Source organism: Rattus norvegicus, chromosome 8 (assembly GCF_036323735.1).
Source record: "Rattus norvegicus strain BN/NHsdMcwi chromosome 8, GRCr8, whole genome shotgun sequence".
NCBI lineage: Eukaryota > Metazoa > Chordata > Mammalia > Rodentia > Muridae > Rattus > Rattus norvegicus.
Window position 1 is genome coordinate 38,039,751 of NC_086026.1, and position 18,071 is coordinate 38,057,821.

General features: G+C 45.0%; 1 protein-coding gene across 2 annotated transcripts in view; it reads left to right on the plus strand.

Annotated features, from left to right (window-relative positions):
* The window catches only part of Prdm10 (PR/SET domain 10), a 103,698-nt gene that overhangs the window by 57,541 nt on the left and 28,086 nt on the right, over nt 1-18,071 (plus strand). The window contains exons 10-15 of one of the 2 annotated variants that reach the window (NM_001427772.1): nt 861-990; nt 1,571-1,813; nt 6,950-7,297; nt 9,160-9,315; nt 15,184-15,363; nt 16,532-16,642. In NM_001427772.1, the coding sequence (NP_001414701.1) occupies nt 861-990; nt 1,571-1,813; nt 6,950-7,297; nt 9,160-9,315; nt 15,184-15,363; nt 16,532-16,642 (1,168 nt within the window). The remainder of the gene's footprint in view (nt 1-860; nt 991-1,570; nt 1,814-6,949; nt 7,298-9,159; nt 9,316-15,183; nt 15,364-16,531; nt 16,643-18,071) is intronic. The other variant, XM_017595995.3, reaches the window with a different exon arrangement.

The window sequence follows — 18,071 nt, forward strand, 5'->3', positions numbered from 1 at the left end:
CTCAGTCTCTCTCTCTCTCTCTCTCTCTCTCTCTCTCTCTCTCTCTTTCCTCTTCCCCTCCCCATCCCCTCTTCTTTCCTCCTTCCCCTTTTCTGTCCCCCTCCCCCTTTCCCTTCCTCCTTCCTCTCCCTCTCCTCTCTTTCCCTTCCCAATATGGTTTGATGTGGTCCAGGCTGGCGTTGACCTTGCTATGTATGTGGCCAAGGATGATCTTGAACTTCTGATTTTCCCGTGTTCACTTCCTGAGTGTTGAAATCACAATGGTGTGCCACCACCCCTGGTGTAGCAGTGCTGGGGAGCTCGGCGAGCACCCTACCAACTGAGCTACAAGCCACGCCCAGGAGTCGTGGGACAGGGCTGCTTTGTGTGTCTGTAATCAGTTAAAGGGGACTGATTTAATGGGTGGTTACTTGGCCTGTAATGGAAGAGTGGGGGTTAGAAATTTGTTTGGACTGTCTAGAAAGTGGTGGAAAAGAAGACTTAATTGAATTTAGCCACATTTCTGGGAAGGTGCAGAAGCTGATGCAAAGGAGAAAGAGTGGACTGAATGATGGGAGGAGCCATGGGGCAAGCAGGTCCGTGCTATGTGCTTTCCTCACCTCCTTTCACCAGCAAAGTGTTAGCAGTGCTTTTATTTTTATAGCTCTTATTTCCTCCCAATAATTTTACGACATCCCTGCGCTAAAGAGAAGCTGGCAGTGTAGAAAACACACATTAGCCTAACAGTGCTTTCCATCAAAGAAGAACCGGGGAACTAATAAAGTGAGGAACTCAGACTCTGGTGTCTGTAAGAACTCCCAGGGAATAATGCATGGGGTGCCAAGTGATGACTATTTGTAACCCTGATCTCTTGTCCCCAGAACAAGAGGCAGAGGAAGGGGTCGAGGCAAGAGGAGATTTGGCCCTGGCCGGCGGCCTGGACGTCCTCCAAAATTTATCCGTTTGGAAATCACCAGTGAAAATGGGGAAAAGAGTGACGATGGAACACAGGTACTGGGCTCTGAGGAGCTCCTCTCCAGACGCAGCTGTGCTGGTGTTTATAATTCTGTCTTATTAGAGTGTTGTCCTGTCAGCTAAAGCAGGATTGGAACAGGACAAAGAGGACATTTTGAAGTGTTACTTACAGTTCAGATTTACCTTTACTGTGCTAACATTTTAAAGCTGACCAGAGGTATTCTGGGAAGCCTTTGCTTAATTAATTTAAACCATTAGAGTGATTGATACCCTAGAGAGATTTTATCATTTTCCTGTTCTGTGACCAGGAAACTGTTTTACAGTCTTTGCCTTTGGTACGTGTTCACCTGTTGGCTAACTTTCTTAGAGGGAGAGTATTATTTCAGCCCCATAATGCCAATCATTTTTAAAAAGCCATAGCTGGGTTCAGTGTCCTGTTCTATAGTCCTAACCATTCAGGAAGCTGATATAAGAGGGCCAGCCTAGAAAATGTAGCAAGACCCTCTCTCGTAAGTAAATTAATACCACTGATTCTAAATTTGAGCCAATAAGTAGCCCCTGTATCACCGATCTTCATGTAGATCGGGTGGTAATTCCTGGTGTTTGCGAAATTCAGGACTTGCTGCATTTCCCCGAAAAGGAGCAGTTTGATGAGGCTGAGCCAGCTGCTCTGAACGGACTAGATCAGCCAGAACAAGCGTCCATCCCAGTTCCTCAGCTGCCACAGGAAACCCCGACTTCTCTGGAGCAGGAACCAGAAACTCACACCTTGCACCTGCAGCCACAGCAAGAAGAGAGCCTAGTGCCTACCCAGACCACTTTGACAGCCGATGACATGCGCAGAGCCAAACGCATCCGAGTAAGTGGGAACGGGCGCACACTTCCTGGCTGGCCGCTACCTTTCTCTTCTCAGACAGCTCTCTCAGGGCTTTGTGGTTCAGCCTGATAATCATTCACTTCGAAATCTTGTGTCTGGCCTTTCATGTGCCCCCTAGATCATCTTATTTTTCGGAAGTGCTTTTTCTCAGTGATTCTGTTCCTGGCAAGCTGACATGACTGTCCTAAAGTCGATGATTGCAGGCCTGGGTTTGGGCAGCTCATGAATTAGTATACTTAAAGTATGGTAGCTCTCCATGTTCCTGAATTCAGAGTTTCAAAATAGAGACTTAGGCTTATTTAATTACAATAATTAATTCTATTTTACTTAATTTTTTTTCCTTTTCTTTTTTCTTTTTGGTGCTATAGATTGAACCAAAGGTCTTACATGGGCTAAGCAGGGACCCTTCCACCAAGCTACACTTTCCAACCTAAAATATTTGTATTTCCAGCCATTCTAATCTGAGTCTAATCATAGCCCTCAAGGAAATTCTGGGTAACTAAATTGGTTATTTGTAGTTTCCAGGGGAAATTAGCAAGTGTCCCTGGGAAGGGATCTGTCTCGGTTAATGGGGCAGGTTCAGGGTACACACCTGGCACAGCTTAAAGCACAGCTGTACATTCAGGAGCTGGTTAGTGTGTTACTGTGCAGTCTGTGTCTCCGCTTTAGGCTGCGAGTCTGCAGAGGTTTTCAGACTTGCATTTCCAACATGTTTCCAACATGGTTTTTGTAGTATTTTGTGGGCTGTATTTGAACCTGAGTTAGGAACTACAGTGTGTGTATACGGAAAGTAATATGGTTTTGTGTAATGTCTGTGTTTGTGGCAGCTAGTGTGTAAAAAGATTTGTTTACACTTGACTTGTACATAAAATGCACACGCACATGTGCGCAAGTGCATGTACACACACACACACACACACACATACACACACACACACACACACACACACCTCTCTAGCCTTTTCTAGCTCTGGTTTGTTTGGTCTTCCTTTCTTCTTTCTTTCTAGCAGTGACTCGTGGAGGCACCCACGTGAGCCGGAGCGTCGTCTCCTGCCTTGGGATCTTGCAGCAGACAAGAGAAATTGGGCCTCTTCCCACTTGGTCTGTTTACAGGCTGGAAGGGCCCTTTGAAATGCATTTCATTTAACAATACATTTAAACATTTTTAGTCACATGACAGACTTGAATGACGCTGAAAACTGTTTAAATATCCTCTAAGAGGGTCCTGTAGTCAAAATACATACAACTTTCAGATCCCTCTATATAACTTCAAGAATTTCATTAATATATGCCGGAAGTTGTGTGAGCGGGTCTTTTCCAATACATTCTATGTATTATTTCCCTGTCTGCGCTTGTCCTCTTGCCCAGCTGTTACCACGTGTGCGTTACCAAGTTCAGGGAAATGCTTGCTCCATCCCATTGTTTTGAAGGGGAAAAAATAACAAGGCGAATACTTGTGTCAAGTGGTTGTTTGAGCACTTCGGTTCTTAAAAGAGGCGGGGTACAGGTCATCACAAGGCTCCTTGCATCAAAGCAAAAGCCACATGTGTGTAGCCTTTGAGGTCAATCTTAGTTGATCTGTCTTGTTTTTTTCCCCTCTCACACATTCTAAAAAGCAGGGCTGTGTATTTCTTCATCTTTTTATCCAGATTGGTAATGACCAACTGAAGGGAACTCTTGCGGTCCAATTGGTAATGTAACTATTTTTCTCTCCTCTAATGCTGCCTGCTCAGCTGGAGCTGCAGGTAGGTTTGTCTCCTGTGTTTCACATACCCGGAATGCTATTTCAGTGTTCGCTGACCTGCTGTTCTTTGCATACTGTGCTTAGGAAATACAGAATGAAGATACAATTTGGAAGCCCCTGTAAATGCAAACTAATGAATGGATGATAAGAGTTTATTTGCAAATAGATAAATTAGTAAATTGTGAGCTGTGGATTCCTCCTGTGCATTAAAGGCGAGGACAAAGCGATCTCCAAGGCCCTGCTAGCTCTGAAGCAATTTCAGTGCTGTGTGCTAAGGTGCTGGACGCGGACTGCACGGTCCGCTGTGTCTAAGCAGCCAACAGAGCTCAGGCTCTGGGGCTTCTAGTGTAATAAGGAACCAGTGTTAACAGAAAGCGATTTGCAGTTCTCTGTCAAATACTCTAGTGCAGCCTGAGACTGCTCCAGGATCGGAGAAGAACAGAAGGCCGGAGATAGGGAAGTCAGGAAATCACTTGTAGATGGGAAGAGACAGGCGTTTGGAAAAAGCTGTCTCTTGTGGGAGATAGATAACTCCACAGGAAGTCAACCATTGGATCGAAGGCACAGGCACTGATATTTTTGGTGCTGTTAGGGGACAGTACAGCTAGCGTTGTGACCCTGGTTTGGGTGTCTGAAGGAGAGTGGAGAGAGGTGTGTTGTTAACACACTAAAAGTTTTGAAAGCTGGGTGTATGTAGACTGAAGAATATTCTTTTCTTTTCTTTTTTTTAAACACAACCAAAACCCAACAAATAAGCTGATTCTTTTCTTTTTAGTCTCAGGATCAGAACAGTATGACAGTGAGTTAATAGTGTGGGTTCCCTTAGCTATTAATTTCAAACTTTAGAAACATTTTACAAGAGTCCTCGCAGAATTCACTGTAGTGCCATAGAGTTTAGACGGAGGCTACTACTTTGGCATCCCCAGAGCAGTTAGTGTACCACGTGGTATGGTAACAGTACGGGAGTTTAGGGATTAGAAGACCCACAATGCATCTGTGCCCAGCCTCCTTGTTTGTGATGGTTTCTTCTATGTACAAATGGCCCAGGTGTGGCTGTACTTGAGAGAAACTATCTCAGAGCAGAAGTAGCCTTCAAGTGGGTCAAGGGTGGGGGTAGCCCAGTACTCACTCACTCCCTTGCAACTCGAGAGCCACTAGCTCAGATAGAAGCAGGCCAGCTCTTGAGCACTCAGTGCTCAGGGCTCCATGGAAATGACACAGATGATAGCAGTTGCAATGGAACTAAGGCAGGGGAGCCAGGTGGCTGCTCTGTTAAAGCCGAGTGTCTGAAGGTACTCAGGCTAATCAGAGCTGACAGGAGCCTGAGGAGCACAGCGGAGCAGCGAAGAGCCGAGTTGTGGATTTAGCACCCAGGAGACTTGTGGCCCCTGTGCGATTGTGCAGCAGGTCTGTCCTTGGAAACCTGACCGAGGCTGCATCAGGGAAGTGCTTCTTAAACAGCAGACATGCTCTAAATCCCACATCTTCACTGAGCCTTAGGAGAGCATCTGCTTTTCTGGCATCTTCCCATAACATTCTGAAAGTAGAGGAAAATAGGAAGAGCCTTTTGCCAAGTGTGTGTCAGGATAATGTGCCAAGCAGCCTGAGGAGAGGAGAGCAACCGTGGCTGATTTGGAAGAGATCCGTTCTTCAGGATCTCTGTGGATACTGTCAGAAAGAACCTAGGAATAATGTAGAGTTTCATTTGGAAATACAGGGTATTCATTTTCAAGCCAATATGTGAGATTTTCCTAGTTTATTAAGGGATCTAGATTCAAAAAGGAATAAAATGTGTGCCCCTCCCATACCCCCTGCAGCCTCAGTCAGCTTAGGAAGACAACAGAATTGTTGTTTTCTACTCAGAATAAATGACTAGGGAGCATAGTAAATACCTCTCCTAGGCATGGTGGAGAAGCCGGGAGGGAGTGTTTCCTGGTATGTGAATTGGACCGTGTTCAGAAATTTCTGTAGATCAAAAATAAATATTTTGCTTTTCCCCATAATTATGTCACATTAAATATAGTTTTCAAGGTTCTTCTGATAAGCAATTGAAAGTACGCTGACACCAGCATTTTCTTCATTGCACAGATAATGCTTGACAATCCCTATTGACTTTTCAATGACTCTTCCTTATAGCTGTTCAGGCACAGCCATTCACAGGTATATTCTGAATAGTTTCCCTACCGTAAAGCTATCTAGACCTTTGCCTCTGTGCTTGAGGAACTTAGGAATGAGTCTTCCTTGTGGCACGATTAAGTATTGATTCTGTATTCTCTGTGTAAAAGATATTTGTGGGGCTTTGCTCTTGGTGGAATGTCAGTTGATTGTCCAGCAGCTGTGACAGATCTCACTGAAAGTCAGTCTTCTTTGGCTTGGATTCCCCGTGACAATTGCATGGATTTACAAGATAGACAGATAACCAGCTACAGAAGGACAATCAGTCCTGAGAAGGAAAGAGCAAAATTGACCGGTTTAGACCAGAGGCACAGCAGTGAGCCTAGCTTTGTCTAGAACTACCGTGGGAACTAGTCCTTCACACTCTCTAAGAGCTGAAATACATATTTTCCATGCATGATGTATTCATGTGTTCATGACATGCCCCATGAACAGATACACTCACAGAAATCTTCATTTCCCATTCTGCTCATTTTCTTTAATTGAGATCAATAATACACATTGAAAAATCCACTGACTTCATGCCTTATGCCCAAAGGACCCCATACCTGTGTCTTTGTCTGCCTCCCTCCGGGGAAGATCTGATTGCCCATCAGCTCCTCTTTCTGTGCTGTGAAATGTTTCATCTATTCCATATTCTTTCATGGAGGGCATCGACTGACCGTCACCCTCTGCTCTCACCACACATGTGTCACTTACCCAAGTGCTCTCCGTATCTCCAGTTTCTGCTCTGTTCTCTCTGCTCTAGGTTTTCTCCTTCCTTCCTTCCTTCCTTCCTTCCTTCCTTCCTTTTTTTTTTTTTTTTTTTTTTTAGTTTCTATTGAGGATAAGTTTTGAGGAGGGTGTGGTGGTGCATGCCTTTAATCCCAGCTCCTGAGATGCAGGGGCAGGGGCATCTCTGAGTTGTAGTACAGCCAAAGCTCCCTGTATAGTAAGATCCTATCTCAAAAAAAAAAAAAAAAAAAAAAAAGGAAATAAAAAAGAAGGAAAACATGGTTTGAAATTTACTTAAATCCTTTCTAAAGGAATTACACACATATGGCTATGAAGCGAAAGCCTGAAACTGAGTGTTCACAACACAGTTTTGGGCTTGCTTCAGCCTCAGGTTCTCCCTTCCCCGTGTCCTTGAGTTCAGCCCCTCTGAACTGCAGGAGTCACTCTGGGTCTCCTCAGCCCTCCGCCCTGTTTGTGTCTTTCAGAATGCAGCTCTTCAGCATCTGTTTATCCGGAAGTCCTTCCGGCCTTTTAAATGTCTGCAGTGTGGGAAGGCCTTCCGGGAAAAGGACAAACTGGACCAACACTTGCGCTTCCACGGGCGGGAGGGGAACTGCCCGTTGACCTGTGATCTCTGTAACAAGGGCTTCATCAGCAGCGCCTCCTTGGAGAGCCACATGAAGCTCCATTCGGACCAGAAGACTTACTCTTGCATTTTTTGCCCAGAATCCTTTGACCGCCTTGATTTGTTGAAAGATCATGTGGCCATTCATGTCAATGATGGCTACTTCACCTGCCCAACTTGTAAGAAACGGTTCCCAGATTTTATCCAGGTGAGTGTCTGTGACCGACATTCCTGTCTGCTTCCACCTTTTCCTAAAAGTGGAAAACTGAGACAATCCGGCTGCTGCCTCTCATGCTTCTTTTTTTTTTTTTTTTTTTTTTAAGTAACTTTGCAATAGTTTTCCAACTACTTTTCACACACAGAGTATTATTTTCCTTAGCTGTCCAGATCAGTGTTACTTAAATATCTTAAATTATATTTCTAGTAATAAACACTGCGTCTGGCGCTGGCAAGCTAGCCCAGTGGGTCAAGGTGCTTGCTGCCAAGCCGGATGATCTGAGTTCAGTCCCCGGACTCCACAGGAGAACTGTCCCTGCAACTGTCCTCTGATCTCCACGTGTGTGTCATTGCACACCTGCGCTAAAATAAATATAAAATCTTCTTGAAATACCACATCTGGTTATTATTTTTAAAAAGTCATTTTAAAATTCTTTGCCAAATAGCCATTACTCATGAAACAGCACAGAGTCTGCAGCATCCTTCTCCGTTTCTGCATGGGAAACATCTCCCTACCACTCTGCTTTCTCTCTTGCTTTAGGAAGGCTGTGTATTTGGAAGGACCAAGCACCGACTATCTCTCCTGTAGTATCGTGGCAAAGGGGGATAGAAAAATCCCAGAGTATCCCTGATTTAATTTTAACTGATGATATTTTTTATTCAGTAAGGAATTAAATCATAATACATTATATAAATATTCTTTAAATTGCTGGGTATGGTGGCTCACGCCTTTAATTCCAGTGCTTGGGAGGCAGAGGCAGGTGGATCTCCATAAGTTCAAGGCCAGCCTGGTCTACAGAGTGAGTTCCAGAACAACCAAGACTACACAGAGAAACCCTGCCTCAATATATATATATCTTAAAAAAGAGGGTGAAATTTTATCTTAGCTCTCTGACAGTGATGGTGTTGGAAAGTTTTTCTCTGTAGAGTAAGGAAAGTTAAGGCAAAATGTAATGGCAAAAGGGACTCCAGCGTTAGTGAATCCAAGTGCTTCAAAGACTAGCTTGGTGGGTTTTGTACTTAGCTTCTGTCCATAGCATACTTGCTTTTTTCCTTTTCACTTCTGTGCTGGCTGTTGGATTCAAAGTCTCCTAAATGCTAACACACATTGTTCTGTTGAGCTTTAGCTTCTCCCAAAGCGCCTTTTTGTTTATTATTTATAGCTCAGAGAGTTCAGAACCTGTCTTTCTCTATCTCCACTCCCACCCAAGTACTGGAGTGGAATCCAGGGTGAAGGTATGAAATTACCTGAAAGTGAAGAGAGTCTCTTCCTGTCAGGGAGGATGGCAGTCAGGGCTGTGCTCGGGAAGTGGTATTGCCAATGCCATCTGATCTCTATCTTTCATTCTTCAGAACCTGACCCTTTTCTTCCAGAGATTGAACCTAGAGCGTGCATGGCTGCAGGCAGTTATGTTATACTGAGCTACATCCCACCTGCTTTAATAGGAAGATATGAGAGGATCAGCTACTAATGAAGCAATTACCTCTACATGTGTAGAAACAGAAATGAGGACAAATGACTTTTGTTTTCTTATAGGTAATTTTTAGCAAGATTCATTTAAACCCAAAGCCATCCCGCCATTAGCCTCAAAAAAGAAGATGTACAAAAGGTCAAGACAGTGCTCTTACTTCTATGCTTTAAGTCACTTGGGAGGTTCAGATTTATGGGGCTTTCTGGCCTGTTCTATTTCTTTGTGACAAGGACAGTGTGTGTTACTGAGGGCAGTCCTCCCTTGACACTGGACAACTGGCCAGGCTGCTGAGAGTCCTCGGTGGTGCGTTGGCTCCCTCTAGCGTCATAGCCAAGTCTGACCCTTTCTTTTGGCCTGAGCATCCCCTGGTCTTTACTGCCAGGTGAAAAAGCATGTGCGAAGCTTCCACTCGGAAAAGATCTACCAGTGTACAGAGTGTGACAAGGCCTTCTGTCGCCCTGACAAACTGAGACTGCACATGCTCCGGCATTCCGACCGCAAGGACTTCCTGTGTTCCACCTGCGGGAAGCAGTTTAAGGTAGGAAGTGAACCTGAAGCCTGTGGGGACTGGCCTGCCCAGGATCAAATCAGGCTCAGGACAGGCACCTGCTTGTTTCATGGCTTTGTGCACATGTCCTAAGAACTAAATTGCTACTGAGGGAGTCCAAGAGACCAGTGCATTTGCTTACTGCTTAAATCAAGAGGTCTTTTCTGTTGTTGAACATTTAGTCAGATAAGAGCCCGCAGGTAAGTCCTCTAAGCAGCAGGATCTTCTCCAGTAGAGCTCTCAGAGGGGACAAGCCTGAGGGTTAGAGAACTCTGGTGAAATACATACATGGCTTGGCATGGAATTAGAGAAAGGAGCTTGAATTTGAGGCTAGCCTGAGCTATATAGTAAGTGGCTAGCCAGTTTGTGCTACAAAAGTGAACCCAAATGTAAGCTGAGTGAAACCCAAACCAGCAACCTGCCTGGAATTAAGAAGACACCAAGTGGGGGGTTGGGGATTTAGCTCAGTGGTAGAGCGCTTGCCTAGGAAGCGCAAGGCCCTGGGTTCAGTCCCCAGCTCCGAAAAAAAGAAAAGAAAAAAAAAAAAGACACCAAGGGGAAATCTGCAGGAAACTCAGCAGCTGTTAGTGACAGTCACCGCTAAACACTGTTGTAGTCACTTGTGAGACAGGCTGAAAGAGGGCCAGTGTGACAGACGGTTCAGTGGCCAAAGGCACTTGCCACACAAACCTGAGAATCTGAGTTCGATACCCAGATCCCATGGTGAATGGAGAGAACCACCCAGAAAAGTTGTCCTTGGCCCTTCTTGTGTCCTTGTGGTACTTGAATGTCCTCGCCACACTAATGATCAATAAAATTAAATAAGGAAGAAGAAGCTGAGATGGATTCTTGGGAGAGGACAAGTGAGAGGTCTGTCCCTATGGAATATGAAAAAGAAGAGGCTTAAGATCTGTGGTGCACCCATTATAGATTAATTATGGTCATATTTGTGATGGCTTATAGTATATTATCATGATTGAAACCTCTGAGGAACTCCACTATGACCTATGTATGACAGCATCTACCTGGAATCTCAGTACTCAGGAGGCTGACACAGGGATTGCCATAAGATTGAGGCCAGCCTAGGCTATGTAGCAAACTAAGGGCCAGCCTGGGTATAGATGAGACCGTGTTTCAAAAACCAACATCGGGGGCTGGGGATTTAGCTCAGTGGTAGAGCGCTTGCCTAGCAAGTGCAAGGCCCTGGGTTCGGTCCCCAGCTCCAAAAAAAAGAAAAAAGAAAAAAAAAAAAAACCAACATGGGCTGATGAGATGGATGATGCAGTAGGTGGGTCTGCTTGCTATTGCACTTAACAATCTGGGTTTGATCCCTGGAACACATGTAGTAGAGGTAGAGAACCGGGTGCACGGGTTATCCTTTGTCTGTACATGCAAACCACGCCATGTGCATGTGCATGCTTGTACACAAGTTTTAAAGAACTCCAATGTGAACAGTATAAATTGGATTGTGGTTTTCCTATCTTTTCTTTTTCCTTCTTTCCTTCTTTCCATCCCTCCCTCCCTGCCTGCCTCTCTCTTCCCTTCTTCCCTCCCTTTCTCCTGCCCAACCTACTTTCCTCCTACTTTTCTTTTCTTTGTTGTCTCTCTTAGATAGTGTTTTCTATGTAGACCAGGCTGTCCTCAAAACTTACTCTTGGGTGCTTTTGCCCTGTAGGTATTGGGGTTACAGGCACACATCACCATAGTCTCGTCTCCTCTCCTTTCCCTTCCCTTCCCTCTCAAGTTCTCTTTCCTTTCTTCCTTTCCCTTCTCCATTTCCCCATCTCATTTCTGTGTCCAGTGTCATCTTGGTTCCTGTTAGAATTACAGCCCGTGAAACCATTATGTTCTGCACAGTGGTCTAACCCTCACTTTCTCCCATATACTTTTCCTTTACATTTCATCTTTCCTATTCTATTCTCTCCTTTCCCCTTCCTTTCTCCCACCCCATCTCTTCTTTTTCTCTTTCCTTTTCCTCTCCTCTTTCCCCTTGCCCCTCCACACCTTCTGTCCTGGATGTGGGGAAACTTAGGGTTTTGCATATGTTAGTCACAGACTCTACCAACAATTATATCTCCAGTTTCCATAAAGCTTTCTTTTTTTTAAGATTTATTTATTATATCTAAGTACACTGTAGCTGTCTTCAGACACACCAGAAGAAAGCATCTGATCCCATTACAGATGGTTGTGAGCCACCATGTGGTTGCTGGGATTTGAACTCAGGACCTCTGGGAGAGCAGTCAGTGCTCCTAACCACTGAGCCATCTCTCCAGCCCCCTCCATAAAATTTTCTAAAGGAATCCTTGTGCTGTGATGCTGACATTTGCCAGTCCACCTGTTCTATCCATCAAGCTCTTCATTGTTTTTTGCTACTTTGAGAAAGAGTCTAGGCTGCCTCAAGTGGGATGTGTTGTTCAGGCTGGCCTTGAGCTATGGTTCCTCCTGCCTCTGCTTCATTAGTATTGGGATTATAGACATGGGACACTAGGCCTGACTTAATACTTTTTGACTATTTTTATGCCAGTTATTATTTTAATGTTTAAGAAGGTTAAAAACAAAAAGAGTTGGGCCAGCCAGATGGCTCAGTGGATAAAGGTATCTACTGCCAACACTAACAACCTGGGTTCAGTCCCTGGAGCCACATACTAAGAACTGACTCTTGCAAGTTGTCCTCTGACATCATACATCCACCATGACATGTGGGTTTCCTCCTACAAATAAAACACATGTAATACAAACTTTAAGAACAAAAAGAATTAAGAAGAAACCAAATCTTTCTGTTTCTGTTTTCTCTTTAATTTCATTCAGTCCTGGTAGATGGAGTGGGGCTGGAGTCAAAGCTACTCTGACCATTAGAGAAGAGGGTTGTCCTGATTTGACTAAGAACTTAATTGTGGGGGAAGAAGTAGAAATGAGAGTCTGGAAGGAGGATCTGGGGCATGAGCAACCACCAGTGCACCCACTGGAGCGCTGCTCGGCATGGTCGATGGGAGCTTACGGGGCTCTGGGACCCCAAGTCCTCTGACTGCAGTGACTGGAGGATGGAAGGCTGGTGGAAGGCAGCACCTTAGGTTAAGTCTGGAGTTGGCCAGTATGTCTGCTGTTAGGAAGAGAGCTGGTGGCCGAGTGGGAGGGAGGGAGGGAGGGAGGGAGGGAGGGAGGGAGGGAGAATATGCTGGCATCTTCCCACCAGACCCAGCACAACATGACAGCCCCTCTGGCCTCACCTTTCAGACCACTGCCAGTTCCTCCTCTGGCTGACTCCATCTTGGAGCAAAGCTGTGTGTGTGTGTGTGTGTGTGTGTGTGTGTGTGTGTGTGTGTGTGTGTGTGTGTGTGTAGGGGGGTGGTCCATGGAATCCTTCTTTGCCTTGACCAAGAGGGCACCACAGCCACCATGACTGCAGTGCCCTTTTCAGACTCACTGGGAACAAATCTGCTGTTGTGGCCCTTCTGAGAAAACTCTGCAGTTGTCTGTGCAGGAGGATCCCACAGTTCTCATCACGGTATTCACAACCACACAAGGTCTGGTTCCTTCCTCTCTGGTCCCTCCTTCCACTTGGCAGCCTTGTTGTGTGGAGTTACTTCAATGAGGGGTCCTGTCTCTCTATTTGATCTTAGACCTGGATTAAAGTCAACTTTCAAAGTACCATAATTTCACCTGGATGACACTACTCATCTGGATATTTCTTGATCTCTGAGTGAAATGCTTATTCTGAATACCCATAGGACCTTCTGCTGGTGACGCTGTCATAGCTCTTACATAGCTAGTTCAAGTGAGAGGCAGGGGAGTGCCTTTCTTCCTTGCAGCTTTTAATATTGTTTCTTTGTTATGTACATTTAATGTTTTGATTTTTTTAAAGATTTATTTATTTTACATATGTGACTACACTGTCACTCTCTTCAGACACACCAGAAGGGGGCACTGGATCCTATTACAGATGGTTGTGAGCTATCATGTGGTTGCTGGGAATTGAACTCAGGACCTCTGGAAGAGCAGTCAGTGCTCTTAACTGCTGAGCCATCTCTCCAACCCTAATGTTTTGATTATTATGTGTGGAGGGGAATTTCTTTTCTGGTCCTGTCTATTTGGTTTTTTTATGCTTCTTGTACCTTGTTAGGCATCTCCTTCTTCAGATTGGAGATATTTTCTTCTGTGATTTCGTTGAAAATATTTTCTGTGCTTTTGATCCCAGTTTCTTTTCCTTCTTCTATTCCTATTATTCTTAGATTTGGTCTTTCAGTGGTGTCCCAGATTTACCGTATGTTTTGTGCCAGGAGTTTTTTACGTTTAACACTTTATTTGACGGTGGTATCTATTTCTTCTACTGTGACTTCAGGGCCTGAGACTCTCTCTTCCATCCATCTGTTGCATTCTGTTGGCGAGACTTCCTGAGGCTCCTGATTGAGTTCCTTAAGTTTTCATCCCATATTTCCCTCAGTTGGGTTTTCCTTGATTCTATTTCCACTTTCAGGTCTTAAATTGTTTTATTTAGTTCCTTCCACTGTTTATTTGTATTTTCATCGATCTCTTTAGGGGATTGATTACTTCCCCTTTAATCCTTGTAAAGGCTGTTATTAATCTTTTTCCCACGCGTCAGCCGTGATGCAGTTCTCAGGGTCTCCTGTGGTAGGGTTGCTGGGCTCCAGCAGAAACACGTTGTCCTGGCTGTTACTGATTGAGCTTTTATGCTGGTGTCTAGGCATCTGGGTTTGGGAAGGTAGTAATTCTAGGTGCTAATATCTGGTCTTGGTTTTGTTTGGAGGGTGTTAGTTTCTGATGCCCTCTCTGTTTCTTGGGGGTGGGTTATGGTGGCTCTGTGTTGCTTGGTAGGGATTTCTTCTGGGCTCCTGCTAAGTGTGGCCAGTGGGGATTCCTGGTAAAAATGTTTTTCTAGGTATTGGGAGTGGAGATGGGCTGGAAAGTAGGGGCTGAGGGGGTCCACAAGTGGTGGAACGTAGGGTGTTCCACCAGGATCTGCTTCGTCCTCTGGGAATAAAGGCGAAAAATGATGAGAGGCTACAACAGGTTGTTGGCTACAGAGCTGGGGGTGAGCCTGGGGGACTGAGTGTTGCGGAGAGAAGGGAGAGGGTGATCTGAAGCTCACCTACCTGCTTTGCCCTCCTATTTGCTTCTCTGGCAGGCTTAGCTTGTTGGGTTCCCAGGGAATGCCTGCTAGAGTCACGGGCTGGGATAAATTGGTGTGTGTGTGTGTGTGTGTGTGTGTGTGTGTGTGTGTGTGTGTAGTTTGGAGGTGTCTTAGAATTTTATAGCTGTAAAGAGGCATCATGACTGTGGGAACTCTTATAAAGGAATACATTTAATTGGGGTTGGCTTACAGTTTAGAGGTTTAGTCCATTGTCATCATGGTGGCACGTAGGCAGGCATGGTGCTGGAGAGGTGGCTAAACATTCTACATCTGGATCTGCAGGCAGCAAGAAGTGAATGAGCCACTAGGTCTATCTTGAGCTTCTGAGACCTCGGAGCTGGCTCCCAGTAACCCATTTCCTCCAACAAAGCACGCCTACTCCAGCAAGGCCACACTTTCCAATTGTGCCACTTCCTGTGAGCCTATGGCCATTTTCTTTCAAACAACTACAGAGGGGAGATCTGTGTGACCCATCAGCATGGTAGGCAGGAGCTGTAGCAGGCAATCTACTACAGAGTTGGGGAGAGAAGGAGGAGGAGGAGTCGAAGATGTGCAGTTAGCCTACCCGGTTCTCTGGCTGGAGTGGCCAGTGCATTTCCAAGGAATTGGCTTTTTGTTGTTGTTGTTTTGTTTTGTTTTGTCTCTTAACTCCTCAATTAAAACTCTTCTGTCCTTTCCCCTACCCCTTTTAACAAAAATTCTCCAAATAGCGAAAAGACAAACTCCGGGAGCACATGCAAAGGATGCATAACCCTGAAAGGGAGGCCAAGAAAGCTGACCGCATCAGCCGTTCCAAGACCTTCAAGCCCCGAATCACATCCACAGACTACGACAGCTTCACGTTCAAGTGCCGCCTGTGCATGATGGGCTTCCGGAGGCGAGGCATGCTGGTTAGTGCTGGCCACAGGAAGACTCTCCAGTCAGTCTCTCTGTCGGTGGCAGTGAGCCTTACAAATTAGATCGTGGACGAATCAGTCAGTGGCTAGGAGAGAAGAAAAGCAAGCAGCCCCTAGTTTGGGCTTCTTTTCCTTCTGTCTCCCTTTGCCCTTCTGAACCACTTTCTGGACAACCTTCTGAAAGAAAGTTTCCATGCCCTTCCTTTCCCTGTCTTGAAGCTGGGAATCCGGGGCCTTATACCCATTTGGCATGTGCTCTGCCATTGAGCCACATCCCTAGACCTCTGTCACTTCTTTATTTGTTTGTTTTCCTTTACCTTGATCTCTTAGTCTTATCTGTTTGATTTTCCTCCTCTCATTTGTTGACTATTCTATCTGGTGGGGTCTCTATCTCCTTCCCAGTGTTCCCTATCAATACCATCTTTGTGGAGTTAGGAAATAGTGACATAAGAAAACTTGCCTTTGGGCTGGAGAGATGGCTCAGTGGTTAAGAGCACTGACTGCTCTTCCAGAGGTCCTGAGTTCAATTCCCAGCAACCACATGGTGGCTCACAACCATCTGTAATGAGATCTGGTGCCCTCTTCTGGTGTGTCTGAAGACAGCGGCAGTGTAGTTATATATACTAAATAAATAAACCTTAAAAAAAAGAAAAAGAAAAAGAAAAAGAAAACTTGCCTTCAAAGCAGAGAGTGTGACCCGGGTTACAGGAACTGTCAGGACAGTTCTCTGCTTCAGCTGACTCAGACCCTAACTTCTCCAAGGTGGTGAGAAAGTCTTAGTAGTTAAAATTAGAACCTTACTTTGGATCCATTCAGCAGTCCCAGGAAGACAGTTGAAAAATGAAAGTCACGTTTACATCAGGATACGTCTTCAGGAAACTCATGCTTGGCAGTTCTCCTTTCTCGAATGATTTTTGTTTTAGACAGAGACTGTTGATGGGCCTCCAGGTGATTGGCTGCCTTCAGTTATTTGCTGAATGGTTTATTGTTAACTCCTGTTGACAGGGTCCATGGACACTTTGACTCTGGCATAAACCTTACTGTTTTGAGCATTTTCTTCAGAGCTTTAACCTTTAGGCCTCAGTGTCAGAGTGTTTTCTCTAACTCTGCTTTGTAATGGCTCTCTCCCTGTGTGTCTGTCTGTCTGTCTCTCTCTCTCCAGGTGAATCACTTATCAAAGAGGCATCCAGACATGAAGATAGAAGAGGTGCCTGAGTTAACCCTCCCCATCATAAAACCCAATCGAGATTACTTCTGTCAGTATTGTGATAAGGTAAAAGCAAAATCTTCCCCCGGCTGGGCTGTTGTGGGTGTGGGGATGAGGTCGAGGGTGGATGCCCACCAGGGCTTTTCAGCATTTAGGTAAAAAGGCTGAAAGGCAGCCTCATTGTAAGCCAAGGGCTGTAGAGATGGCTCTGTGGTCAAGAGCAAGCACTTACAACTGTCATCAAGGAATCTCTCTCAATATCTACACCGGGCAACCCAACCTCTTGTAATTCCAACTCTAAGGAATCTGATGCCCTCTCCTTTCTTTCATAGGAACTGTGCAAACATGGTGCACTTACAGACTGGCAGAGACAGACAGACACATACATGTATGTGCACACACGTATACATACACACATGTGTGCATATGCACACTTTTAAATAAAAAATAAAATTTTAGGGGCTGGAGAGATGGTTCAGTGTTGAGAGCATTTCTGTTCCAGGGACCTGAGTTTAAGTTGCCTCACCCACATCAGCTGACTCACAAACTTCCTGTAACTCTAGCCCCAGGGCATACGATACTTTCTTCTGGGCATTTGCACTTATATAAGCACATATGCAAGTATCCATGTGAACACATAGTAGTTTTATAAAAAATTTTTAATTAAAACATTAAATGTGGTGGGACAGTGGTGGTGCATGCTTTAATCCTAGCACTTGGGATGCCGAGAGAGGTGGATGTCTGAGTTGGAGGCCAGCCTATTCTTCAGAGTGAGTTTCAGGACAGCCAGAGCTATATGGAAATCCTGCCTCAAAAAAAAAAATAGCTAACTAGATAAACTATAATGTTAAAAAAATTAAACCATTTTTTTGAAGAATTCATTGACTTTGTCTTTTTATTATCCTTTCGGTTTGTGACTTTTACAATAGAGAATATCTATTAGAATATGAATTCATTTGAAATGTCCAAGATGTAAAATAATAGTCTGTCAGCTTGCAAGCTACATGGTAGGTCGGTGTTCCTAAGAGACTGAGTGAACAGTGAAAAGGTCTATGGTGGGGTTGGGGATTTAGCTCAGTGCCCTGGGTTCGGTCCCCAGCTCCAAAAAAAAGAAAAGGTCTGTGGTGCAGTTCTCTGCTTTTACTACTGCAGTTACACAAGGCGGGTGCTGCCTATGGTGTGTCCCTTTTACATTTTGAGTGAAGGGTGTTTTTACAGTTACTATCTGTCTTAGAGTTTCCATTGCTGGGAAGAGACACCATGACCAAGAGAACTCATAAAAGACAACATTTCACTGGGGCTGGTTTACATGTGTAGAAGTTCAGTCCTTTATCATCATGGTGGGAAGCTTGGCAGTGTCCAGGCAGGCATGGCACTGGAGGAGCTGAGAGTTCTACATCTTGTTCTGAAGGCAAACAGAAGACTTGTCTTCCAGGTGGCTCGGGGAGGGTCTCGAAGCCACCCCCACAGTGACACACTTTCTCCAGGAAGGCCA